This window comes from Cervus elaphus, chromosome 11, assembly GCF_910594005.1.
Source record: "Cervus elaphus chromosome 11, mCerEla1.1, whole genome shotgun sequence".
Taxonomy (NCBI): Eukaryota; Metazoa; Chordata; class Mammalia; order Artiodactyla; family Cervidae; genus Cervus; species Cervus elaphus.
The window spans coordinates 66,151,415-66,173,672 of NC_057825.1; the positions used below are offsets into that span (position 1 = coordinate 66,151,415).

Consider the following 22,258-nt stretch of genomic DNA (forward strand, 5'->3'; position numbering starts at 1 on the left):
TATAGCTTAATAGTCTGATAGGCAAATATATTCAAATTATGTCAGAAATGAGATTTGAACAGTACAGGTACTTGTGTGTGTTAGTCGCTCAGTCATGTCCAACTCTTTGCGACCCTACGGACTGTAGCCCACCAGGCTCCTCTGTCTATGGAATTCTCCAGGCAAGAGTACTACAGTGGGTTGTCATTCCCTTCTCCAAGGGATCTTCCTGACCCAGGGATCAAACCCAGGTCTCCCACATTGCAGAAGATTCTTTACCATCTGAGCCACCAGGGAAGCCCCTACATGTACTTAGGTCTACATTTAAAAAAAAGGTAAATTTGGACCAGCAAGTCTTAAAAGCACTCAAACAAATCTAAAGAACGCACTTTTACAGACATAATTCAAATGAGGTTATTCTACTCAGGGCATGCAAACAAAAGAAATTATTAAATTTGCTAAGAATCAAAAAGCAAGATAACTTGATAAAACTGCTTTGGTTTCACATGCCCATTATTTTATCAACTAAGAATACAGTTTTTTAAAATAGTTGATAAACATCAAACCTATCTATCGCAATTATAAAACTTCTGCAAAGTGCAGAAAAACAGAAGACTTGAAGTCAGAAGACCAAGGGAAGTCACAGTCTCACTATTTAAGAGCTCAGTTACTTTGGACATCACTAAACTTCCTTGAATTTCTTGTTTAAAAAAATAAAATAAAAGTAAGGATCATAATATCTACCTCATGGAGTTACAGGGTTTTTTAAATTGAGAAAAGGACATGTATCTAAAAAATGTAGAAATACAAAATAAAAATGAGCTAAATGCATCATCATATTCAAGTTCTGCTTCAGAATTACCTGTCTTCTTAAACAACAAATCAGAATACATATACTGAAAATGGTTTCCCACATACTGAACAAGATCATCCACTAACATTTCCCAAAAGGAGTCTCCTCAATTTTAGTTTCAATGACAATTTAAGACTAAATTTCTGAACAAACTGGATACCTTTTATTTACTAACTGTGTTTTAATTCACTAGGAAAATAAGTTAATATTATCTTTCCATGTTCAGCTTCTAACTCCCACACATCATCTGATGGTGATAAAGGAAGAAGGTACCAAATGTTACGTGACCATACCGTAAATGCTGCAGTCACGGCCTACAGGCTGGGGGCTCCCCCAAGGAATTCTGCTCACTGCTCTGGGTTAGAAATTTAGGGGCTACACCCTCTCTGTCAGCTGAATATCTCCTACAGGCAATCTCTTTAGCTAAATTCACAAAGAGCATTAAATACCAATGGCCACTGAACACATCCCTCACAGGGTTTTTGAAGCTGAAGCATGTATAAGAAAACACCACACTCTTTACAACGTTTAAGTATTCATATTATTCAGAAATTTCAGTATACTTCCACCTTACCTGAGGTTGGGTGTGCAAAATGTTCACCATCCCCTTGGGAATTATTCATTTTTGTCGTTTCATTGGCCTGCATCGAAGGCTCTTCTGTTTTAGCCTCTGATAACTTAAGGCATCAACAACACAATTTAGAAAATATTTTAATTTTGAATAATTCACTACTTAACAGATTCAAACATATTAGTTTCAAAAATTACTGTCTACTAAAAAGAAGATTGAGCACCACAGAATTGATGCTTTAACTTAAAATAATCTAAAAAATACAATAATAATAATACCAGTACTATGATATGCCTGAAGCAGCCACAAACTGGTTTACAGCATACCTAATTTTATTGCACTTCAACTTGCTATCTTTACTAGATACTGTGTTTTTTTGTTTTTCTTTTTTACAAACTGAAGGTTTGTGGCAACTCTGCATCAAGCAAGTCTATACGTACCATTTTTCCAACAGAATTTGCTCACTGTGTCTCTGTATCACATTTTGGTAATTCTTGCAATATTTCCAACTTTTTCATTATCATATTTATTATCCTATCACCAGGGATCAGTGACTTCTGATGTTACTATTGTGCCTGTTTTGGGGCACCACAAATCTCAGCCTTATATATGAGACAGTGAACTTAACAGACGAAAGCTGTGTGTGTTCTGACTGCTCCATTAGCCGGCCGTTCCCTTACTTCTCTCCCTCTCCTCAGACCTTCCTATTCCTTGAGACACAAAAATGTTGAAATGAGGCCAATTAATAACCCTACAGCAGCCTCTAAGTGTTCAAGTGAAAGGAAAAGTCACAGGTCTCTCACTTTAAATCAAAAGCTAGAAATGATTACATTTAGTGAGGAGGTGTGTCTAAAGCTAAAACAGATCAAAGGCTAGGCCTCTTGCACCAAACAGTTAACCAAGTTGTGAATGCAAAGGGAAAGCTCTTGAGGAAATTAAAACTGCTACTCCAATGAACACAACTGACAGAAAGTGAAACAGCCTTACTGCTAATATGGAGAAAGTCTTAGCGGTCTGGATAGAAGAACAAGCCAGCCACAACATTCCTTCAAGCCAAAGCTTAATCCAGAGCAAGGTTCTATAAAGGCTGAGAGGGGTGAGGAAGTTGCAGAAGAAAAGTGTGAAGCTAGCAGAGGGTGGTTCATGAGATTGAAGAAGCTGCCTCTGTAACACACAAGCGCAGGGTGAGGCAGCAAGTGCTAATGTGGAAGCTGCAGCAAGCTATCCAGAAGATCTCACTAACAAAATTAATGAAGGTAGCTCAGTGGTAAAGAATCTGTCAGCCATGATTCATGTCAATGTATGACAAAACCCACTGAAATGTTGTGAAGTAATTAGCCTCCAACTAATAAAAAAAATAAAAAATAAAAATAAAAAAATAAAGAATATGTCAGCCAATGCAAGAGACACAGGTTCAGTCCCTGGATCAGGAAGATCCCCTGGAGAAGGCAATGGCAAACCACTCCAGTATTCTTGCCTGGGAAATCCCATGGACAGAGGAAACTGGTGGGCTACAGTCCAAGGGGTTGCAAGAGAGTCGGACATAACTTAGTGATTAAAACAACAACAACTCTACCAGCAGATTTTTAATGTAGATGAAACAGCCTACTACTGGAAGAAGATACTATCTCGAACTTTCATAGCAAGTGAGGATAAGTCAATGCCTGGCTTAAAAGCTTCAAAGGACATACTGTCTTATGAGAGACTAATGCATAATAAGGCCCTTAAGTTCAGTTCAGTCACTCAGTCATGTCCAACTCTTTGAGACCCCATGGACCGCAGCACGCCAGGCCTCTCTGTCCATCACCAACTCCCAGAGTTTATCCAAACTCATGTCCACTAAGTGGGTGATGCCATCCAACCATCTCATCTTCTGTCGTCGCCTTCTCCTCCTGCCTTCAATCTTTCCCAGCATCAGGGTCTTTTCCAATGTCAGCTCTTCGCATCAGGTGGCCAAAGGATTGGAGTTTCAGCTTCAACATCAGTCCTTCCAATGAACACTCAGGACTGATCTCCTTTAGGATGGACTGGTTGGGTCTCCTTGCAGTCCAAGGGACTCTCAAGAGTCTTCTCCAACACCACAGTTCAAAAGCATCAATTCTTTGGCGCTCAGCTTTCTTTATAGTCCAACTATCACATCCATACATGACCACTGGAAAAACCATAGCCTTGACAAGATGGACCTTTGTGGACAAAGTAATGTCTCTGCATTTAAATATGCTGTCTAGGTTGGTCATAACTTTCCTTTCAAGGAGTAAGCATCTTTTAACTTCATGGCTGCAATCATAATCTGCAGTGATTTTGGAGCCCAAGAATATAAAGTCTGCCACTGTTTCCACTGTTTCCCCATCTATTTGCCATGAAGTGATGGGACCAGATGCCATGATCTTAGTTGTCTGAATGTTGAGCTTTAAGCCAACTTTCCCACTCTCCTCTTTCACTTTCATCAAGAGGCTCTTTAGTTCTTCTTCACTTTCTGCCATAAGGGTGGTATCATCTGTATATCTGAGGTTATTGATATTTCTCCCAGCAATCTGGATTCCAGCTTGTGCTTCATCCAGCCCAGCGTTTCTCATGATGTACTCTGCATATAAGTTAAATAAGCAGGGTGACAATATACAGCCTTGACATACTCCTTTTCCTGCTTGGAAGCAGTCTGTTGTTCCATGCCCAGTTTTAACTGTTGCTTCCTGACCTGCATACAGGTTTCTATAGGCCCTTAAGAACTATGGGAAATCTACTCTCCCTGTGCTTTATCAGTGGAAAAACAAAGCCTGGATGATAACACATCTGTTAACAACACGGTTTACTGAATATCTGAAGCCCACTGTTGAGACCTATTCCTCCAAAAAAGAAAAAAAGATTCTATACAAAATATTACTCCTCATTGACAGTGCACCTGAACATCCAAGAGGTCTGATGGAGAGGTACAAGATTCAAGTTGTTTTCATGCCTGCTACACAGCTCATGATGCCAAAGCTGAAGCTCTAATACTTTGGCCACCTGAGGCGAACAGCCGACTCACTGGAAAAAAACCTGATGCTGGGAAAGATTGGAGACAGGAGGAGAAGGGGATGACAGAGGATGAGACGGTTGGATGGCATCACCAACTCAAAGGATGTGAGTTTGGGCAAGCTCTGGGAGATGGTGAAGGACAGGAAGACCTGGTGTGCTGCAGTCCACGGAGTCGCGAAGAGTCAGATAAGACTGAGCAACTGAACAACTACAACACACAGCTCATGGATCAAGGAGAAATTTCAACTTTCAAGTCTTATTCTTTAAGAAATATATTTCATAAGGTTATCGAGGCCATAGACAGTGATTCCTCTCATGGATCTGAGCAAAGGCAATTGCAAACCTTCTGGAGAGAATTTACCAGTTTAGATGCCATTAACAACCTCTGTGATTCCTGGGAAGAGGTAGAAATAACATTAACAGGAGTTTGGAAGAAGTTGATTCTACCCCTCATGGATGACTTAAGAGGGGTCCAAGACTTCAGTGCAAGAAGTAATTGCAGATGTGGAGGAAACAGCAAGAGAACCAGAATTAGAATTGGAGCCTGAAGATGTGCCTGAACAGATGTAATTTCATGACAAAATTTTAATGGGTCAGGGAGTTGCTTCTTATGTATAAGTAAAGAAAACAGTTGCTTGAGGCAATTTGCTCCCAGGGAAGATGCTGTTGAAATGACAACAAAGGATTTAGAACATTACACAAATGTAGTTGATAAAGCAGCAGCCAGGTTTGAGAAGACTGACTCCAATACTGAATGAAGTTCTACTGTGGGTAAAATACCATCAAACAGCACTTCATGCTACAGTGAGATTGTTCACCAAAGGAAGAGTTAAATAATGCAGCAAACTTCACTGTTGTCTTATTTTAAGAAACTGCCACAGCCATTCCAGCCTTCAGCAGCCACTACCCTGGTCACTCAGCAGCCATCAGCATAGAGGCAGGACCTTCCACCAGCAAAAAAGTTACAACTTGCCAAAGGCTCAGATGATGGTCAGCATTTTTTAGCAATAAAATAATTTTTAATAAAGATATGTACATAATTTTCAGACATAATGCCATTGCACAATTAAAAGACTACAGTTTAGTATAAACTAACTTTTATAGGTGCTCAGAAACCAAAATACATCTGTGACTTATTGTATTGTTATCTTCACTTTATTGTAGTAATCTGGAACCAAACTCACAACACCTCTCAGGTATGCCTATATTTCCATTTCTAAAATAAGATGCTGCATTTAAACCAAAGAAATCACTTAAATCTTGGAAAGAACTAAGGAAAATAATTCATTTTTCCATAAAAGTAGGAAAATCCAATCACATGTAACTTTTTAGGTAATTCATGGATACCCACGTCATAAGTCTCTATATATGCTGAGTGATGGAAACACGAGGACTTGAAATTATTATCACCTCTACTTTTGTGTGTTTGAAAAATCCATTTAAAAAAGTCTAAAAAAAAAATCATATGCCCCTAAAACATATTATTATTCAAGAATCCTGATCAGAAAGTTAACACTGTCTTCTTTTTTTTTGGCCACATCACACAGCTTATGGGCTCTTAGTTTCCCGACCAGGGATCGAACCTAGTCCCACAGCAGTGAAAGCACGAAGTTCAAATTGCTGGATCACCAGGGAATCCCCAGTACTACTGACTACTGACACCAGTTCTGAATAGTTTCTGTTCTATATTCTTATATTTAAAAATAGCATTATCCATGAACTTCACATCCACTTACTGAAAGGATAGTTAGTCAAAGAGAAATAAAATCCCCTGTAAATTCTAAAAATCTCTCTTCTGCTCTTCATTTGGTACCTTGGAGTAAAATAGGTTTTTTCAAAGACAGTAAATGATACAAGCATGAATCACAGTGATTGAGGGGAAAAAAAGGAAAATGACTATCAAGTGACTGAGAATTAGTTTATATTAGGTTTCCCTCTCCCTTCGGGGAGATTTGGGAAAATGTGGAAAGAGAGGCAGCTAGAAAAGCGGGGAGGAAAAAATAAACATTAGCTTCCCTCACCTCAACCAGATATATGTTTAATTTTTCCTTAGGAAAAATTAGGCACTTTAGGGAAACAGTTTCTAATGAAAGAATAGTACACCAGGAAATGTGAAACTGAGTCATTCTGCTTCAAGTTGGCAATGTTAACTACAGGGGACCCTCAGTGGTAACTGCAGCTGCTGTTTCAAAACAGTAAAGCAATCAAGGCAAGTGGGGAAGTCAAATATTTTCTTAATCTTCTTTTATTCATAAAATTAAGGGGAATTTCTATTAAAAATCCCCCCAAATATAAATACAGTTTTTTTTGGAGTGAATAATCTCATTCTTTACTGAGAATTTAAAAGGCAGGTCGTTGGATGAATTATAAAGTGAATAAAAAAGCATAAATGCTCAAAACTGCCAAGAAAATATGAATACTCTGAGGAACTGTGTCATTTCACCTAAGCTTAAACTTTAACAGAAATCCTAGGTGTGAACTTAAGGGATAACAGCAATGAAATACTTCTATTATATTAGTATGTTTTATAGGCACCTGCTTTTTTCTCTTCCTTTCTTCCTCCTGGTCATACTCCTCTTTTGATTTTCTGAAATACACAAAAATAAAGTAGAAAAGTAAACTTTATCTTTTCTCAAAGAACAAATATTCAACAAGCAACATGCTAACCAAAGCTTACAATATATGCAAGGAATTTTGGAAACAAAGATGGAAATAATCAGGCTTCACTTAAAGCAGCTTACAATCAACTGAGGAAGACATGCATAGACATGAACAGCATAATGTGGTAAGCAACGTAAAACACAGGTTTGCCCATATCCTGGGTGAAGGACTCCTAGCTGAACAAAAACCCACAGGTTTGAAATTCTAAACCCAAATCTGAATGGCAAATTCCATGAATATGGACTCTGATCTCTCACTTTAGACAGATCAGTTAGTTACATGTCCCCTGATAAGATCCATTTCTCTCCTCATTCTAGTTTCTCCATGGCAGATGAGCTATCACAAAGCTCTCCTGATGCCCTTACACCAAAGCCCTATCAGCTTTGTAAACTGCTCACAAAGGCAGTCTGATTTAGGAAAATAGCCAAGTCAGCTCTCTTACATGTCCATAATTAAGTTCCACTGTTTATACAGTAGCACACCCCCCCCCCCAAAAGCCTACAGAAAATAAAATCTAAAAGTATAATACTGATTAGTTTTCAAACCATCAATCAACCAACAGAAGCAACCAATATAAGTCAAAACTATCAGTCTTCTAAACCAACTACCAAATATCCTGAACTCTTCCAATCTGTAAACTCAAAGCTCTCTGTGTTGTCTCGGGCTCCTATATACCCTCACCTGGCACATAGGAAAGGAGGACCTGGCAGGAAAGGCCTGGGTTCAGCCCCACATTTGCCTCCCTCCCCACACTCACTGAAATCCCCTGAAATGAAGGACTAAATCCTAGAGCTCCTTCCATAAACTCCCACTAGGCCCATCCTTCTAACCACCATCCTGCCTATCCTCCCTCCTGCTTTGGAACTGCGGACAAGTTGGGAAGGTGGGAGGACCACAGGATGCTAGAAGATTGTCATGTATGTGGTTAGAACGGAGAGCCAGGGCCCCTAAAGGCCAAGGCTCCACTCTGCAGGAGACACAGCAGCTGTAGGAATCCTTTTGCCTTAAGCCAATACATCCCCATAGACTTAAATATTACATTTTGCAATTGGCCCTCCCTTCTCAAACTCCCCTAGGGGTCAGGGGACAACAGACTTTAAGGGGGGGAAAAAAAATCCCCTTTACTGGACTGCACATTCCATGCCAGGCATTTGTCTGACAATCACATAATAGATAAGAAAGTGAAAGCCGCTCAGTCGTGTCCAACTCTTTGCGACCCTATGGACTGTAGAGTCCATGGAATTCTCCAGGCCAGAATACTGGAGTGGGTAGCCTTTCTCTTCTTCAGGGGATCTTCCCAACCCAGGGATCGAACCCAGGTCTCCCACATTGCAGGCAGATTCTTTGCCAGCTGAGCCACAAGGGAAGCCCATTGATAAGAGGCCAGCAAATAGTCAGCTATTTGGTATGTGGAGCCTGGATATCCAGCCCCCTCCCATGAGACACCTGGCATCAGCCTCCTCTAATACCAAGATCCAGAAGCCATGCAGTCTCCTGCTCAGCTCAGGCCACAACAGCCCTTCCAAGCATCAGGCTGCATCTACCACACCTTGTTTCCACTGATGGCTAGTTTCCTAGGCCCATGATGGGCGTGGAGGAAGACCCTCCCATTTGGGCTGATATGTCCATTAAGAAATGTAATACAAACATAGTTATAAGCAAATAAAGTGATAAATCATGTTCATGGTCTTTAGGAAAGAATTTAGACATTTTACTAGTTGACAGTATTTTTTGGATAAAAAGTTTATGTACAGATCATATTGCAATGTTATTAATGATCCATTCAAATAATTAAAGAGGATACCTAAGAACTTCTTTCAGGATTTTCATCTCTTCCTGTTCAAGGTCACTGACCACATCAGAACCATCTGTTAAGCAGTCAGGTAGTACACCTGTTCAAAACCAGAGATCACACAGGAGAATATCAACTCAACTGAAAACATTTTATTTCTCACTATTCTAGTTCATCAAGAAGTACAAAGTAGTTTATTAAGATCTATCACTTTAAAAAAATGTTTTATGCTATTATGTTTTTATTATCTTTTTAACTATGGTCTTTTTAACTTTTTCTTCTTTTAAGGAATCAGCTCCACAAAAAAAAAAGTTAGAAAACCCACAATTTCACCTAGAAATGACTCTCGGTAACCATGTATTTTGTATTTAAAATGACAATAATATATGATAATAGAAATTAATATAATCTATGTCGTCCATAATCATATACTACACAGGACATACCAATGAAATTAACAAGGTCCTAATAATGAAACTATGCTCTCAGAAGTATTATTTAAAAGGGAAAAGAGTTTACAAAGCAAAATATAAAATGCTTTGTTAATTGAAACAGCATGTTAACACTCTTCACTCATACTACAACATATGCTACCAAAAGAGCCCTGCTTACTACATGCAAAAAAGCATGGTGCTAAGCACTTAAGGGGAATATAAAGATGAATAAAACAATCTCTGCTCTCAGATCATCTATTCAGATATTGGGATAATAACTATAAACTAGGGCAGCACCAACTTTGGCCCAAGGCAAAGAGTAATTCATGGCAAGTAATTTTAAGTATTGGTTTAATTTACTTTATTACCTATATCTTCCTGATAAGCAGGTAGATGGTAATAAGTGTTCTGCTTTTATCCATAATTAGTATATTCCCAAAACATTAACAGTATATCCCCTAATATTTACCTTTCATATTCATATATGATGATGGGATTTTGGATCTGCTCTAAATTAAAGTAGCGTTATTACTCTAATGCCCTTGATGTTTAAGTGCATTTTAAATTAAACTTTTCATTTTGAGATAATTGCAGATTCACATGCAGTTGTAAGAAATAACACAGAGATGCTATGCACTCTTTACCCAGTTTCCCTCAATGAAACATCTTTCAAAACTGTAGTATAAGTATCACAACCAGAAAACTGACTTCTATATAACCCATTGATCTTAAGTGCATTTTTGCTTAGTCAAAAGCTATATAAATAGTATTCTCCTATTGATCTTTCTAAGGAAAATTTTAAAAACTAAGGAGAGAATAAAACAACAGTATGCAATTCTTCAAAACCATCAAAATATTGCTCTGATTTGCACTTGCCCCAAATTCTTTGATAAGATACAACCAGAATTCCGAGAGCCTTTGAATTTTTCTCACACAAACAGTCTGCAATTTTGAGTACAATCAACTTTGTTCTAAGGTACTTTCCCCTGGATTTATGTTAAGTGAGATACTTAAATACAAGTATTAAAAGTTCTGTGGCAGAAACTAAGTATTAGTTTATGTTTAAATGTAAGTAAACTGTCCCACTCTGTGGTTTGACTGCAGCATTATTTCCCATCATTCCCCTGGTCTTCCCTTGCTAACAGAAGCCATCTGTGTGCAGCTACCAGGCAGCCAAGTACTTAGAGGCAGGGCCCAACCCCACCCCAAAAGAGTGAGTCATGAATTAAGCCAATCACCATGGTCTCATTCGCCCTGCCAGAGGGTTTAGAAAGCCATGTGAATCCAATCCTGACCAATAGGACCTGACAAGAAAATTCCTAAGGGGCTTCCATGAATGTGTTGTCTTGCTTATAAAAGGAGATGTACAGGAAGAAGCACCGCTTTTCTTCATGAGATATTGTTGAGTGTGCACTCAATGAAAGCTCGAGTGCAATCATAAGAGAAGATCCTAAGAATGGCAGAGGAGAAATGGAAAAGTGTCAGGGCTCTTGGAAAACATCACTGAGCCACCAAATGAACCAAGCCTGGACCTGTCTGTCTTCCTTCCCTTCCTCTACTTCTGGTTCTGTGAGATGGTAATTTCTTATTGCTTAGGCCATATTCTCTGAGGTATTCTGCTAATGGCAACTTGAGGTTCCCAGCTGATACAAACTATGGTTACCTGTTCTCTTTTCATTAAAATCTTGTTTCCAGTTAAATTCTAAAAACTGCAGAGTGCCATTATCAAGTTCCCTATTTCTTTTATCAAAAGATCCCCTAAAGCAATGTGAAATAACACAAAGTAATTATTCAGATTCTCTATCCTGTAGGTCATAATAAAAAGCATAGTTACAGGAAAACACAAGAGAAAAGGATCTTATGAAGCAAACCATGGTAGAGAAACAAAAAGAAAGAGACTGTTTTCCAAACTTTACACAAAAGCAGCAGTTCAGTGTCATGCTTTGTTCAGGGTTAGGGTGGTTTTATCTCCACATCATGGACAACAGCTCTTCCCTGCTGTGAAATGCATTTGAGAGAATAGATATGATGGTAGTTGGCTCTAGGAGTATGGTCTTTACTCACCTCAGACAAATGAGAGGAGAACCCACAACAGTCTAACCCACAAGAGACCCTCCAACAGTCTAATGTTTGCAATGTAACAACAGAAGCCTTATTGCTGCATATTCCAGATCCTTAAAAGCAAATAGTACAACTAAACTATAGCTCTAATATGCTCAAAAAACAAGCAAAGGAAAGACCCCACTGCCAAACCATCAGACAGTATATAGGCATGATAAGGAATATCCGTGGCAATCTATTAAGCAAAGTAATACACAGGTATTAAGATCACTAGAGTCCGAAATGGGAAACTTAGATATGCATCTGGGTTGAAAAAGAGAGAGTTCAGTAACAAGAAGTATGGTTAGAGTGTGATGTTTTGAATCAAGATGTCAAGTAGAGTTCAAGTACACAGGAAGGGAAGAAAAGCAGGAAGAGCTAGGAAAAAACTGAGTTCAGGTAGAGAGTTAAGGAAAAGATAAAGCGAAAGGCGGCCACCAGGACGGTGAGCTCTGCTTTCTCTTCCCCCTGACGGCCGCACAGTGCTGTCCGCCCACTGCCCTAGTTCTCAGCGCTACCCCAAGACCAGCAGCTTCAGCCACAGCTAGGAACATCTTAAAAATACAAAGTACTAGGCCCCACTCCAGACCTACTGAGTCAGAAACTGTGTTTCAACAAGCCCTCAACTGCTTCTAATTGCTCACTAAAACTTTAGAACCACTGTCTTCTAAAAGCCAGAAGGGAGAAAGTAACTGTACACTCAACAGTAACTCTAAGTGTGACCACTCAAAAATACTGACTTCCATAAACAAGACAGCTGAGCAGAAAAACCGAACTCCCTGAAACCTGAAACATTAAATCAAATTCTGGTCTGCTTTCTTTGAGATGTCAACCAATCAGTTATCAGGAAGTTTACACTCTAGTATCTCTTAAGTGTCAGCCCTAGATTTTCAAACTTGAAATAAATTTATACAAAGCAGCAACATTAAGATCATATTAGTTAAAACTAACACCAAAACAAAATGCACTTAGCACTTAGATTTCTAAATTCAACCTTTTACCATTTCTCTCTTGAATTATTCGAATGGCTTGCAGCTGCATTTCAGTATTTTTCTGGACCATCATTGCTTTAAAGATAGTAAAATCTTCTGCTGCCAATACAGGTTGCAAAATGGCCTGTGGAAAGAAGTCAGGAAGTTACAGAACTATTTCCCACACGCTCAAATCATTTCCACTGCAAAGGTGCATTAATTCAAGAATGCTGCCTTATTATTTATGACTAGAAGACTCAAAAGGACAATTTTAAGATTTTTTTCTAAAAGCCTTTAAAGTAGGGTTCTCAAGAGGCTGATCTTCTAACCCCTCCCACCCCCACAAGGCTAAGGCACACAGTGACACATTTTCCAAATGAGCCAGTGCTTAGCAACTCTGATAAACAACATGGGAATTAGTCTTACTCTTTTAAAGTTACCACTTCAGTATACAAATCTGTTTTTCAGTCAAAATAATGATAACTATTTGGTTTAGATTCTGTCAATCTGATATTTGAGGCTTCCCTGTTGGGTCAGTGGTAAAGAATCCTCCTGCCAATGCAGGAGATGTGGGTTCAATCCCTGGGTCACGAAGATCCCCTGGAGGAGGAAATGGCAACCCACTCCAGTATTCTTGCCTGGAAAATCCCATGGATGGAGGAGCCTGGTGGCTACAATCCATGGGGTCGCAAAAGAAGTGGACACAACTTAGTGACTAAACACCAACCAACTGAAAGTTACTGTTTAGTGATAAAGCAGTAACTACAAATAATCCTTTAATTAATAAAATTGCCAAATTAAATAAGAACAAATGCCAAAATTCACTTCATGGTAAATAGATGGGCAAACAATGGAAACAGTGAAAGACTTTATTTTCTTGGGCTCCAAAGTCACTGAAGATGGTGACTACAATCATGAAATTAAAAGACGTTCGCTCCTTGGAAGAAAAGCTGACCAACTGAGACAGCAAATATTAAAAAGCAGAGACATTACTTTACCAACAAAGGTCCATCTAATCAAAGTTATGGTTTTTCCAGTAGTCATGTACGGATGTGAGAGTTGGACTACGAAGAAAGTTGAGTGCTGAAGAAATGATGCTTTTGAACTGTGGTGTTGGAGCAAGACTCTTGAGAGTCCCTTGGACTGCAAGGAGAGCAAACCAATCAATCCTAAAAGAAATCAGTCCTGAATACTCATTGGAAGGACTGATGCTGAAGCTGAAGCTCCAGTACTTTGGCCACCTGATGCAAAGAGCTGACACTGGAAAAGACCCTGGGAAAGATGCTGGGAAAGATTGAAGGCACAAGGAGAAGGGGATGAGAGAGAATGAGATGGTCAGATGTCATCACCAACTCAATAGACATGAGTTTGAGCAAGCTCCAGGAGTTCGTGATGGACAGGGAAGCCTGGCGTGCTGCAGTCCATGGGGTCGCAAAGAGTCAGACACAACTGAGAGACTGAACTGAGTGAAATGCCAAAAAAATGGAGTCTGGAAAATAAGCCTAACGTGGTAGGAATGATGTGAGAACACAACAGTAGTAGTCCTATAGGCAAAAAGTTTCATGGAAGAGACAGAAATTATGATGTGAAATCTTTTTCTAGATGACACTGAAGTGTAATAAATTAAGAAACAACAATTACAGTAGCTACCCTGCACTGTTCTGTGCTTAGTCACTCAGTCGTGTCCAACTGTTTGCAACCCCATAGGCTGTAGCCCGCCAGGCTCCTCTGTCCATGGGGATTCTCCAGGCAAGAATACTGGAGTGGGTTGCCATGCCCTCCTCATCTACCCTGCTGCTGCTGCTGCTGCTAAGTCGGTTCAGTCATGTCTGACTCTGTGCGACCCCATAGACAGCAGCCCACCACGCTCCGCTGTCCCTGGGATTCTCCAGGCAAGAATACTGGAGTGGGTTGCCATTTCCTTCTCCAATGCATGAAAGTGAAAAGTGAAAGTGAAGTCGCTCAGTCGTGTCCAACTCTGTGAGACCCCATGGACTGCAGCCCACCAGGCTTCTCCGTCCATGGGATTTTCCAGGCAAGAGTACTGGAGTGAGTTGCCATTGCCTTCTCCGCCTCATCTACTCTAGAGTACCCACATTAACACTCCTTTAGCTACAGAGAACTACAGAGAACTATTTATTATATCAAAAAGCAAAAAAATTCCCAAACTAATCAGTAAGAAGAATAAGCTCTGAAATGCATGAAAACCCAAAAGAAAACACTCAGACGTTATTCACCTTACTAAACCTTATTTCAAGCTTTACATGACATTCATGAAAAAGCTGGCCACAGGAATCAAACAGAGGCAACCAAGGGTGTGCTACTGTTCACCAGGTAGGCAGCAGTGATAATGTCAAAGACACACCTCAACAAATGTTCCATCCAAGAGTGCTGAGCAAAGAGGAAGGAGTCCCTCCAGCAGCAACCAGCACACATTCCACACAAAAACAAAACAGTCAAGCAAAATAAAGTGCAAAAGTAGTGACATTTACAAGGAGTCAACTGTAGGAAAAAAAAAAGTTCCTTGTCCTTTAAATTCCCATGTACTGTTCAAAAGGCCGAGGGCAGGGGAAGGCAAATAGGCTTCACTGGTATTTACCTGAAAGTTACAGCCCATAGAGCACTATTAAAGACAAGTGCTGGATCAGATGGATCACTAATGAGAAACTTCACTGTACAGCAGAAACTGACACAGCCATGTAAAGTAACTAACCCCAATTTAAAAAATAATTTTTAAGTTTCCTTTAAAAATAAAAAATATTTAAATAAATAAAGACAACTGTAGCCAGCCTCTGTCATAGAGTAGTATATCTGATCCGCCAGGGCGCCTTTGTGGGATTACACAACCACATAACATTGTTCTTGGTCTTCTTAGACTTATTAATAATATCAAGTTCTCTATCCTTGTCACTGATAAACACTTGAAGGATATTAAATATCCTAATGGCATTGTGTCAGCTAGAGCTATCAGCAAGTCTGCATTTGAGCTGATCCTTAAACATATAATGCAGGGCTTCTCAAAGGGTATTTTTAACCCTTCTAAGAAATGCAGGAAAGAAGGATTGTTAAATGCATATTCCTGAGCCCTACCCTAGACATAATTAATCTAAATTTCTGGACCATGTATCTCCCCGGATAATTCTTATAACATTTAAATTTGAGAACTATTGATACAATGGGGGGAAAAATAAGCCCTTGATATCAAAGGCTACTTTGAGCTTAACCATATGTTAGCTGTTTGATTCTGTATCCATCATTTAGGCTTCTGGGCATTAGTTTCTTCACCTGCAAATTAGCATAATAATAACAACAATAATAATAGTAATACAGTATTTTGTCAATTCTAAGACTCAGTAGATCAGCAAAATAAACCATTATTTCATATACCAATAAGAAAAGGAAAAAACCCTATCAACTAAATTATAACATGCCATCAATTACAAAATGCATTCTCATTGGAAAGATATTTCTGATAGAAAATTTTCATTTGAGAATGAAGGAAAAATAGTAACTTTCTGGCTGAGTGTTAGAATTAAGCAGTGCAAGAAAGTATTTTTTTTAAACTAAAAAGTCCTATAAAAGTAATTGTTCTGGGCCTTTTGATTAAATATCAAACTGGTGTGCTAAACCTAACAACTGTACAGCAATTGGGCTATTCTGGTCCAAGGAAATGGATCACTCTTTGCCTAAGAGCTTCCAATAAGGGTAATTAGAGGAACTAAATACAAGAGTTACTCCAAAAAGCTAGCAAGTGGTTTAAAAACAACAACAATCTTAAGTATCCTTTAAACTAATTGAAATGCCAAACTACTTTGAAAGAATACTATGAGATAAATGGTATAAATAAATAAATGTGGTGTCATATATGTTTGAGAAAGGCACATTGACAAAAATATGAACATTTAGAGTCTTTCAGAATCTGACTTAAGTGAGTTTTAAAAACTTCCAAACGTGTTCCTACTTAGCCTGAAGTTACAAGTGATTTCATGCATTTATGCTGCTCTATTAACCACAAGGAGAAACAAATGAATTCACTACCATAGTTGGAAACTTCAGTAATGGACAGAATCAGCTGGCAGAAAATCAACAAAGAAATAACTGAACTGAACAGCACCTTCAGTCAACTAGATCAAATTGACATTTTTCCAACAACAGAAAAATACATTCTTTTCAAGTTCACATGGAACATTCACCAAAATAGACAACATTCTAGGCCATAAAACACACCTTAATAAACCTAAAAGAACAGGAGTCATATAGAGGAAACACTCAGACCCAACAGAATTAAACTAGAAAACAGTAACAGAACAATAGCTAGAAACAGCTAAAATACTTGGGAGATTAAGAAACACACTTTAAAACAGCACCTGGATCAAAGAAGTAGTCTTAAGAGAACCTCGAAAAATATTTCTAAATGAAATATTTTGAAATATTTCTAAATGAAAACACAAGTTATCAAAATGTGTGGGGTGTAGCAAAAGTTAGTGCTTAGAGGGAAATTTAAAGCACTGAAGCATGTATTAGGAAAGAAGAAATAACCAACATCAACAATCAAAGCTTCCATCTTAGGAACTAAAAAAAGAGCTAGTTAAATCCAAAGAAAGGAAATAATAGAAATTAGAGAAGAAATCAATGAAATTGGAAAACAGAAAATCAACAGAGAAAACCAACAAAACTAAAAGCTAATTATTTAAAAAATAAATAAAATTAAGAAATCTCTGGCCAGGTTAAGTTTTAAAAAAAGGCGGGGGGTGGGGGGTGTGGAATTCCCTGGTTGTCCAGTAGTTCAGACTTTGTGCTTCCATTGCAGGGGGCATTGGTTCAATCCCTGGTCAGGGAGGTTCCACATGCCAGGACGTGAGACACACAAAAAAAGACATAAATTAATACCAGAAATGCAAAAGGGGACACTACTACAGATCCGATGGACACTAAAAAGGTAATAAAGAAATTTTATGAACATTCTTATGACCACAAGTTTGATAATCCAGGTGAAATGGACCAATTTCTTAAAAAACACAACCTGCTAAAACTCACACAAGAAACAGACAATCTGAATAAGTCTGTATCTATTAAAGAAATGGAATCAATAATTAGTAATCTTCCAAAACAAAAAGCACCAGGCCCAGCCGGGGTCAATGATGAATTCTATCAAACACTTAAAGAATTTTATATAATTCTTACAATTCTATACAAATAAAGATAGAACTTCAAAGAAAAGCTATAGATTCCTTTTACTTCTCAAAAGAATAATGATTATTTATTTGCAGAAATTCAATAGCATAGCCTATAGAAATGATGTGAAACCCTTTCTATTGATTCAAAGGACTAAGGGGGGGAAAAGTATAACTATGAAATCTAGTCCCATCACTTCATGGCATATAGATGGGGAAACAAAGGAAAGAGTGAAAGAGTTTATTTTCTTGGGCTCCAAAATCACTGCAGATGGTGACTGCAGCCATGAAATTAAAAGATGCTTGCTCCTTGGAAGAAAAGCTATGACCAACCAAGACAACATAAATTAAAAAGCAGAGACATTACTTTGCTGACAAAGGTCTGTCTAGTCAAAGCTGTGGTTTTTCCAGTAGTCATGTATGGATGTGAGAGTGGACCATAAAGAAGTCTGAGCGCTGAAGAATTGATGCTTTCAAACCGTGGTGTTGGAGAAGACTCTTGAGAGTCTCTTGGATAGCAAAGAGATCAAACCAGTCAATTCTAAAGGAAATAACCCCTGAATATTCACTGGAATGACTGGTGCTGAAGCTGAAGCTCCAATACTTTGGCCACCTGATGCTGAGAAAGATTGAAGGCATGAGAAGGGAATGACAGAGGACGAGATGGTTGGATGGCATCACTGACTCAATGGACATGAGTTTGAGCAAGCTCCAGGATGTGGTGATGGACAGGGATCCCTGGTTTGCTGCAGCAGTCCATTGGGTCACAAAGAGTCGGACACGGCTGAGAGACTAAACAACAACAAAGCAATTAACAATTGGAATTTGAAATAAAAAACACAATACAATTTACATTTAGCACTACAAAAAAGTACTCAGGAATAAATGTAACAAAATATGCACAAGATCTATATGAGGAAAACTAAAAAATTCTTATGAAAGGATTCAGAGATGATCTAAATAAATGGAGAGCTACTCCATGTTAATAAATAAGAAGACTCAACATTGTTAACATGTCACTTCTCCCAGATTTGATCTGTAGATTCATGCAACCCCAATCAGAATCCCAGCAATTGTGGATACCAACAAACTGATTTTTAAATTTATATGGAAAGGTAAAAGACCCAGAACAGTCACACAAAATTGATAAAGATCAAAGTCAGAGGACTGACACTACATGACTTCAAGATTTACTATAAACTGCAATAATCAAGACAGTATGACATTGGTGAAAGAACAGACAAAGAATTAATGGAACCGAACAGAACCTGAAAACTGACCAACAAAGACATAGTCAACTGATTTTGACAAAGGAACAAAGGCAATCCAGTGAAGAAAGGATCATCTTTCTAGAAAATGCTGCTAGAACAACTGACATCTACATGGAAAAAAAGAAGGAATCTAAACACTGACCTTATACCTTTCACAAAAATTAACTTAAAATGGATCATAGATTTAAACATAAAAACAAAATTTTGAAACATAGCATAGAGAAAATCTAGCTAACCTTGGCTTTTGGCAATGACTTCTTAAGATAAAATATCAAAACCATAAACAATGAAAGAATCACTACATCAGACTTCACTAAAATAAAAAAGACTTCTGCTTTGTGAAAGACACTGTTAACAGAATGAAGAGAAAAGCCACAGGAGAATATTCTGTGAAATATTTGCAAAACAGATCTGATAAAGATTTGTATCAAAAACATACAAAAAAACTTACAACCCAACAATTAGAAAATAAATAACTCAATTTAAAAATGGGCAGAAGAAAACAATGATATCACTACATATCTATTAGAATGGTTAAAATCCAAAAACCTGACAATATCATGTGTTACTGAAGACATGGAGCAACAGGAGCTCCCATTCATTGCTGGTAAAAATGTAAAATGATATAGCTACTTTAGAAGAGAGTCTGGCAGTTTCTTACAAAGTTAAAGTGAATCTTAACATATGATCTAGCAGTCTTGCTCCCAGGTATTTACGCAAATGAGATGAAAAATTTACACCCACATAAAAGCCTGACTATGAATAGCTATAGTGACTTTATTCAAAATTGCCAAAGACTGGAATGCACCAAAATTTCCTTCAAAAGGTTATATACCACCTTCAAAATGTGGTACATCCCTAAAATGGAATATTATTTAGCAATAAAAAGAAAAGAACTATCAAAAATGAAAATCCTTAAATTCATATTGCTTAGTGAAAGAAGTCAGTCTGAAAAAGCTATATACTGTGTGATTTCAATTACATAATATTCTGGAAAAAGCAAAACTATACAGACAGTAAAATGAACAGCAGTTGCCAGAGGTTTGGTGTAAAGATGGAAAAGATGAATATGTGGAACATATGAGATTTTTAAGGCAGTGAAACTATTTTGTATGATACTGTAATGATGGATATATGACATTATGTATTTGTCAAAATCCACAGAACTTACAACACAAAGAGTGAACCTTAATATAAACTATGGACTTAACAATCATATATCAATACTGGCTCATCAACAAATATACTACACTTTATAGTAGTATAAAGACTTTAATAAAAAAAGACACTTACATTAACTGCTCAACTTTCTGTAAACATAAAACTGCTCCAAAAAAAAGTCTATTAATTTTTAAAAATCTTATGAGCAATCACACAAAATATTATTAATTATCCAGTATGTGTTTTTAGAAAATGAAAGTTATACCATACATATAGTCATTTTAGTGATAGAAGTTCTTGGGGAAAAAAAGAATAACTTTCCCAAATTAACATTAGAAGACAAATGTTTCTGAAAGCGTTAATTTCTATTTTACATAAGGCAAAGTAAATCAAGTGAAAAGCAAAAACAAAAACAAAAAATACTTTGTCTCTTGCCATATAGTCATCCCTGGCTCCTGCTGTACATAGAAATCAGTGATGAGCTCTATCCTCACCAAAAAAAATCACAAGCAATGAAAAAAGCCACTTTTGCCTATTTCAGTTGAAAACACCATAAAATTACAAAATCAACTGAACAAAACTGAAATAATATCTCAATATGCATTCTATTATCATATATTCCTGAACTTTTTAGAAAGGTATCTTAATTTATGAGCATTTTTTGAGAAGCTACACATGTATGACAGGAAAACATGCTCTTAAAAAGTCTGTTGTTGAGACTTCCCCAGCAGGCCAATAGTGAAGACTGTGTTTCCACCAGAGAGGGCCCAGGTTTGATCCCTAGTGGGAGAACTAAAATCCCACAAGCTGTATGGAGAAGAGGAGAGGAGAGTTGAGAGGATGGGAGAGGAAGGATGGAAGGGATGGAAGGGGTGGAAAGGGGAGGGGAGGAGAAGAGAAGAGACAAGAGGAGAGGAAGAGAAAGGAAGGAAAGAAGGAAGGAAGGAAGGAAAAAAAATAAAAGGTTGTTTTTTTTAAAACCAGACATCTTCATCTGATGTACTCCTTACAACTCCTGCTGATTTTAATATACAAGAATGCCAGGACCAGTGGTCTAGGACTAATGGTGACCAAACCAATTGAAAAGAATTTTGCAAGTCATCTTTAGCAGTACAGTTCAATGAGAGGGGAGCGAGCAACTGTTTATAAAAATCAAAAGCAAACCAAACAGACCAAAACAAAAGAAAAAGTACCTCCTAAACTACCCTGAACTAACAATTGGTTTCTTGAATTCCTTATAGGCACTCTAAATTAGCATAATGGAATCAGCATTCTGATCTTTATTTACAAAGATTAGAGTATTGCTGCAAAGCAGTATCTAGCAGGCTCTGGGCTGTTTCTCTGGTTATTGTAGACAGCCTTGTGCTTATTCAGTCATACTGCCCTTAGTATCTGGGGCTAAGTTTGCTCCAGAAGAGAATAAAGCTAACTAGTCCACATGGGGATTGAATACATGACCCTGGCCTAATTAGCACCCTGCTAATCAACCACCAAAATAGCTGCCATTAATTACAAGGTGCTTCCATTTATAGACCACCTTATATGTGTCAGGTATTGTGCTAAATGTTTTATGAACATTTTTGCTCAAATCTCACAAAAACCTTTCAAAGTAGATACTATCCCTGTTTTACAGATATTCAAACTGAGAATTGGAATAGACAAGACAGAAAAACTGTAAAACAACTTTGTCCATGATAAATGAAAGTAATCAAAAGATCTAAGTTCAAATTCAAGTCTGTCTGTGTCAGAAGGTTTCCATGCTTGTATATAACAAGACTGTACTACGAATCAACTCCAAATCAAAAGGTGTTATGTAACAGAACAAAGCAGAAAGATGTTACTCTTGATCTGAAAACAGTATTTTAAAATTCTGAGTTCACAAGTTATCCTATGATGAAAACAAAAGATGAATGTGACTACTATTACTATGAACATCTTTTTTCACAAAGTATTTCAGATTCATTCATAATAGCTTAATTAAGAGGCTGACAAATATTAACCAAAGAAGAAAATATTCTGGAAATACAAGAAAAATAAAAACAAATACCACTGCCTTAAAAGAAATCTAAATACTAATTAATAATTTTCAATAAATTCTTCAAGGTAAGTAGACTTGTAAAAAACTTTAATTCAAGGCAATTAAACTGAATTGAAAATGTAAAAGTGCTCAGCGGGGCAGAATGAGCACTGGTCCGACTAGAGATATAAGGAAAGTTGCATTGCAGCATCTCATTGATGATGAGATGGGTTTCTCTGGGTAAGGAAAGGATGGAGTG

General features: G+C 37.8%; 1 protein-coding gene across 3 annotated transcripts in view; it reads right to left on the reverse strand.

Annotated features, from left to right (window-relative positions):
* CFAP36 (cilia and flagella associated protein 36) overlaps positions 1-22,258 on the reverse strand; it is a 30,059-nt gene that overhangs the window by 2,996 nt on the left and 4,805 nt on the right. For all 3 annotated transcript variants that reach the window (XM_043917979.1, XM_043917978.1, XM_043917980.1), the window contains 4 exons: positions 12,407-12,521; positions 8,884-8,971; positions 6,954-7,005; positions 1,407-1,509 (listed from right to left, as the gene is read on the reverse strand). In XM_043917979.1, the coding sequence (XP_043773914.1) occupies positions 1,407-1,509; positions 6,954-7,005; positions 8,884-8,971; positions 12,407-12,521 (358 nt within the window). The remainder of the gene's footprint in view (positions 1-1,406; positions 1,510-6,953; positions 7,006-8,883; positions 8,972-12,406; positions 12,522-22,258) is intronic.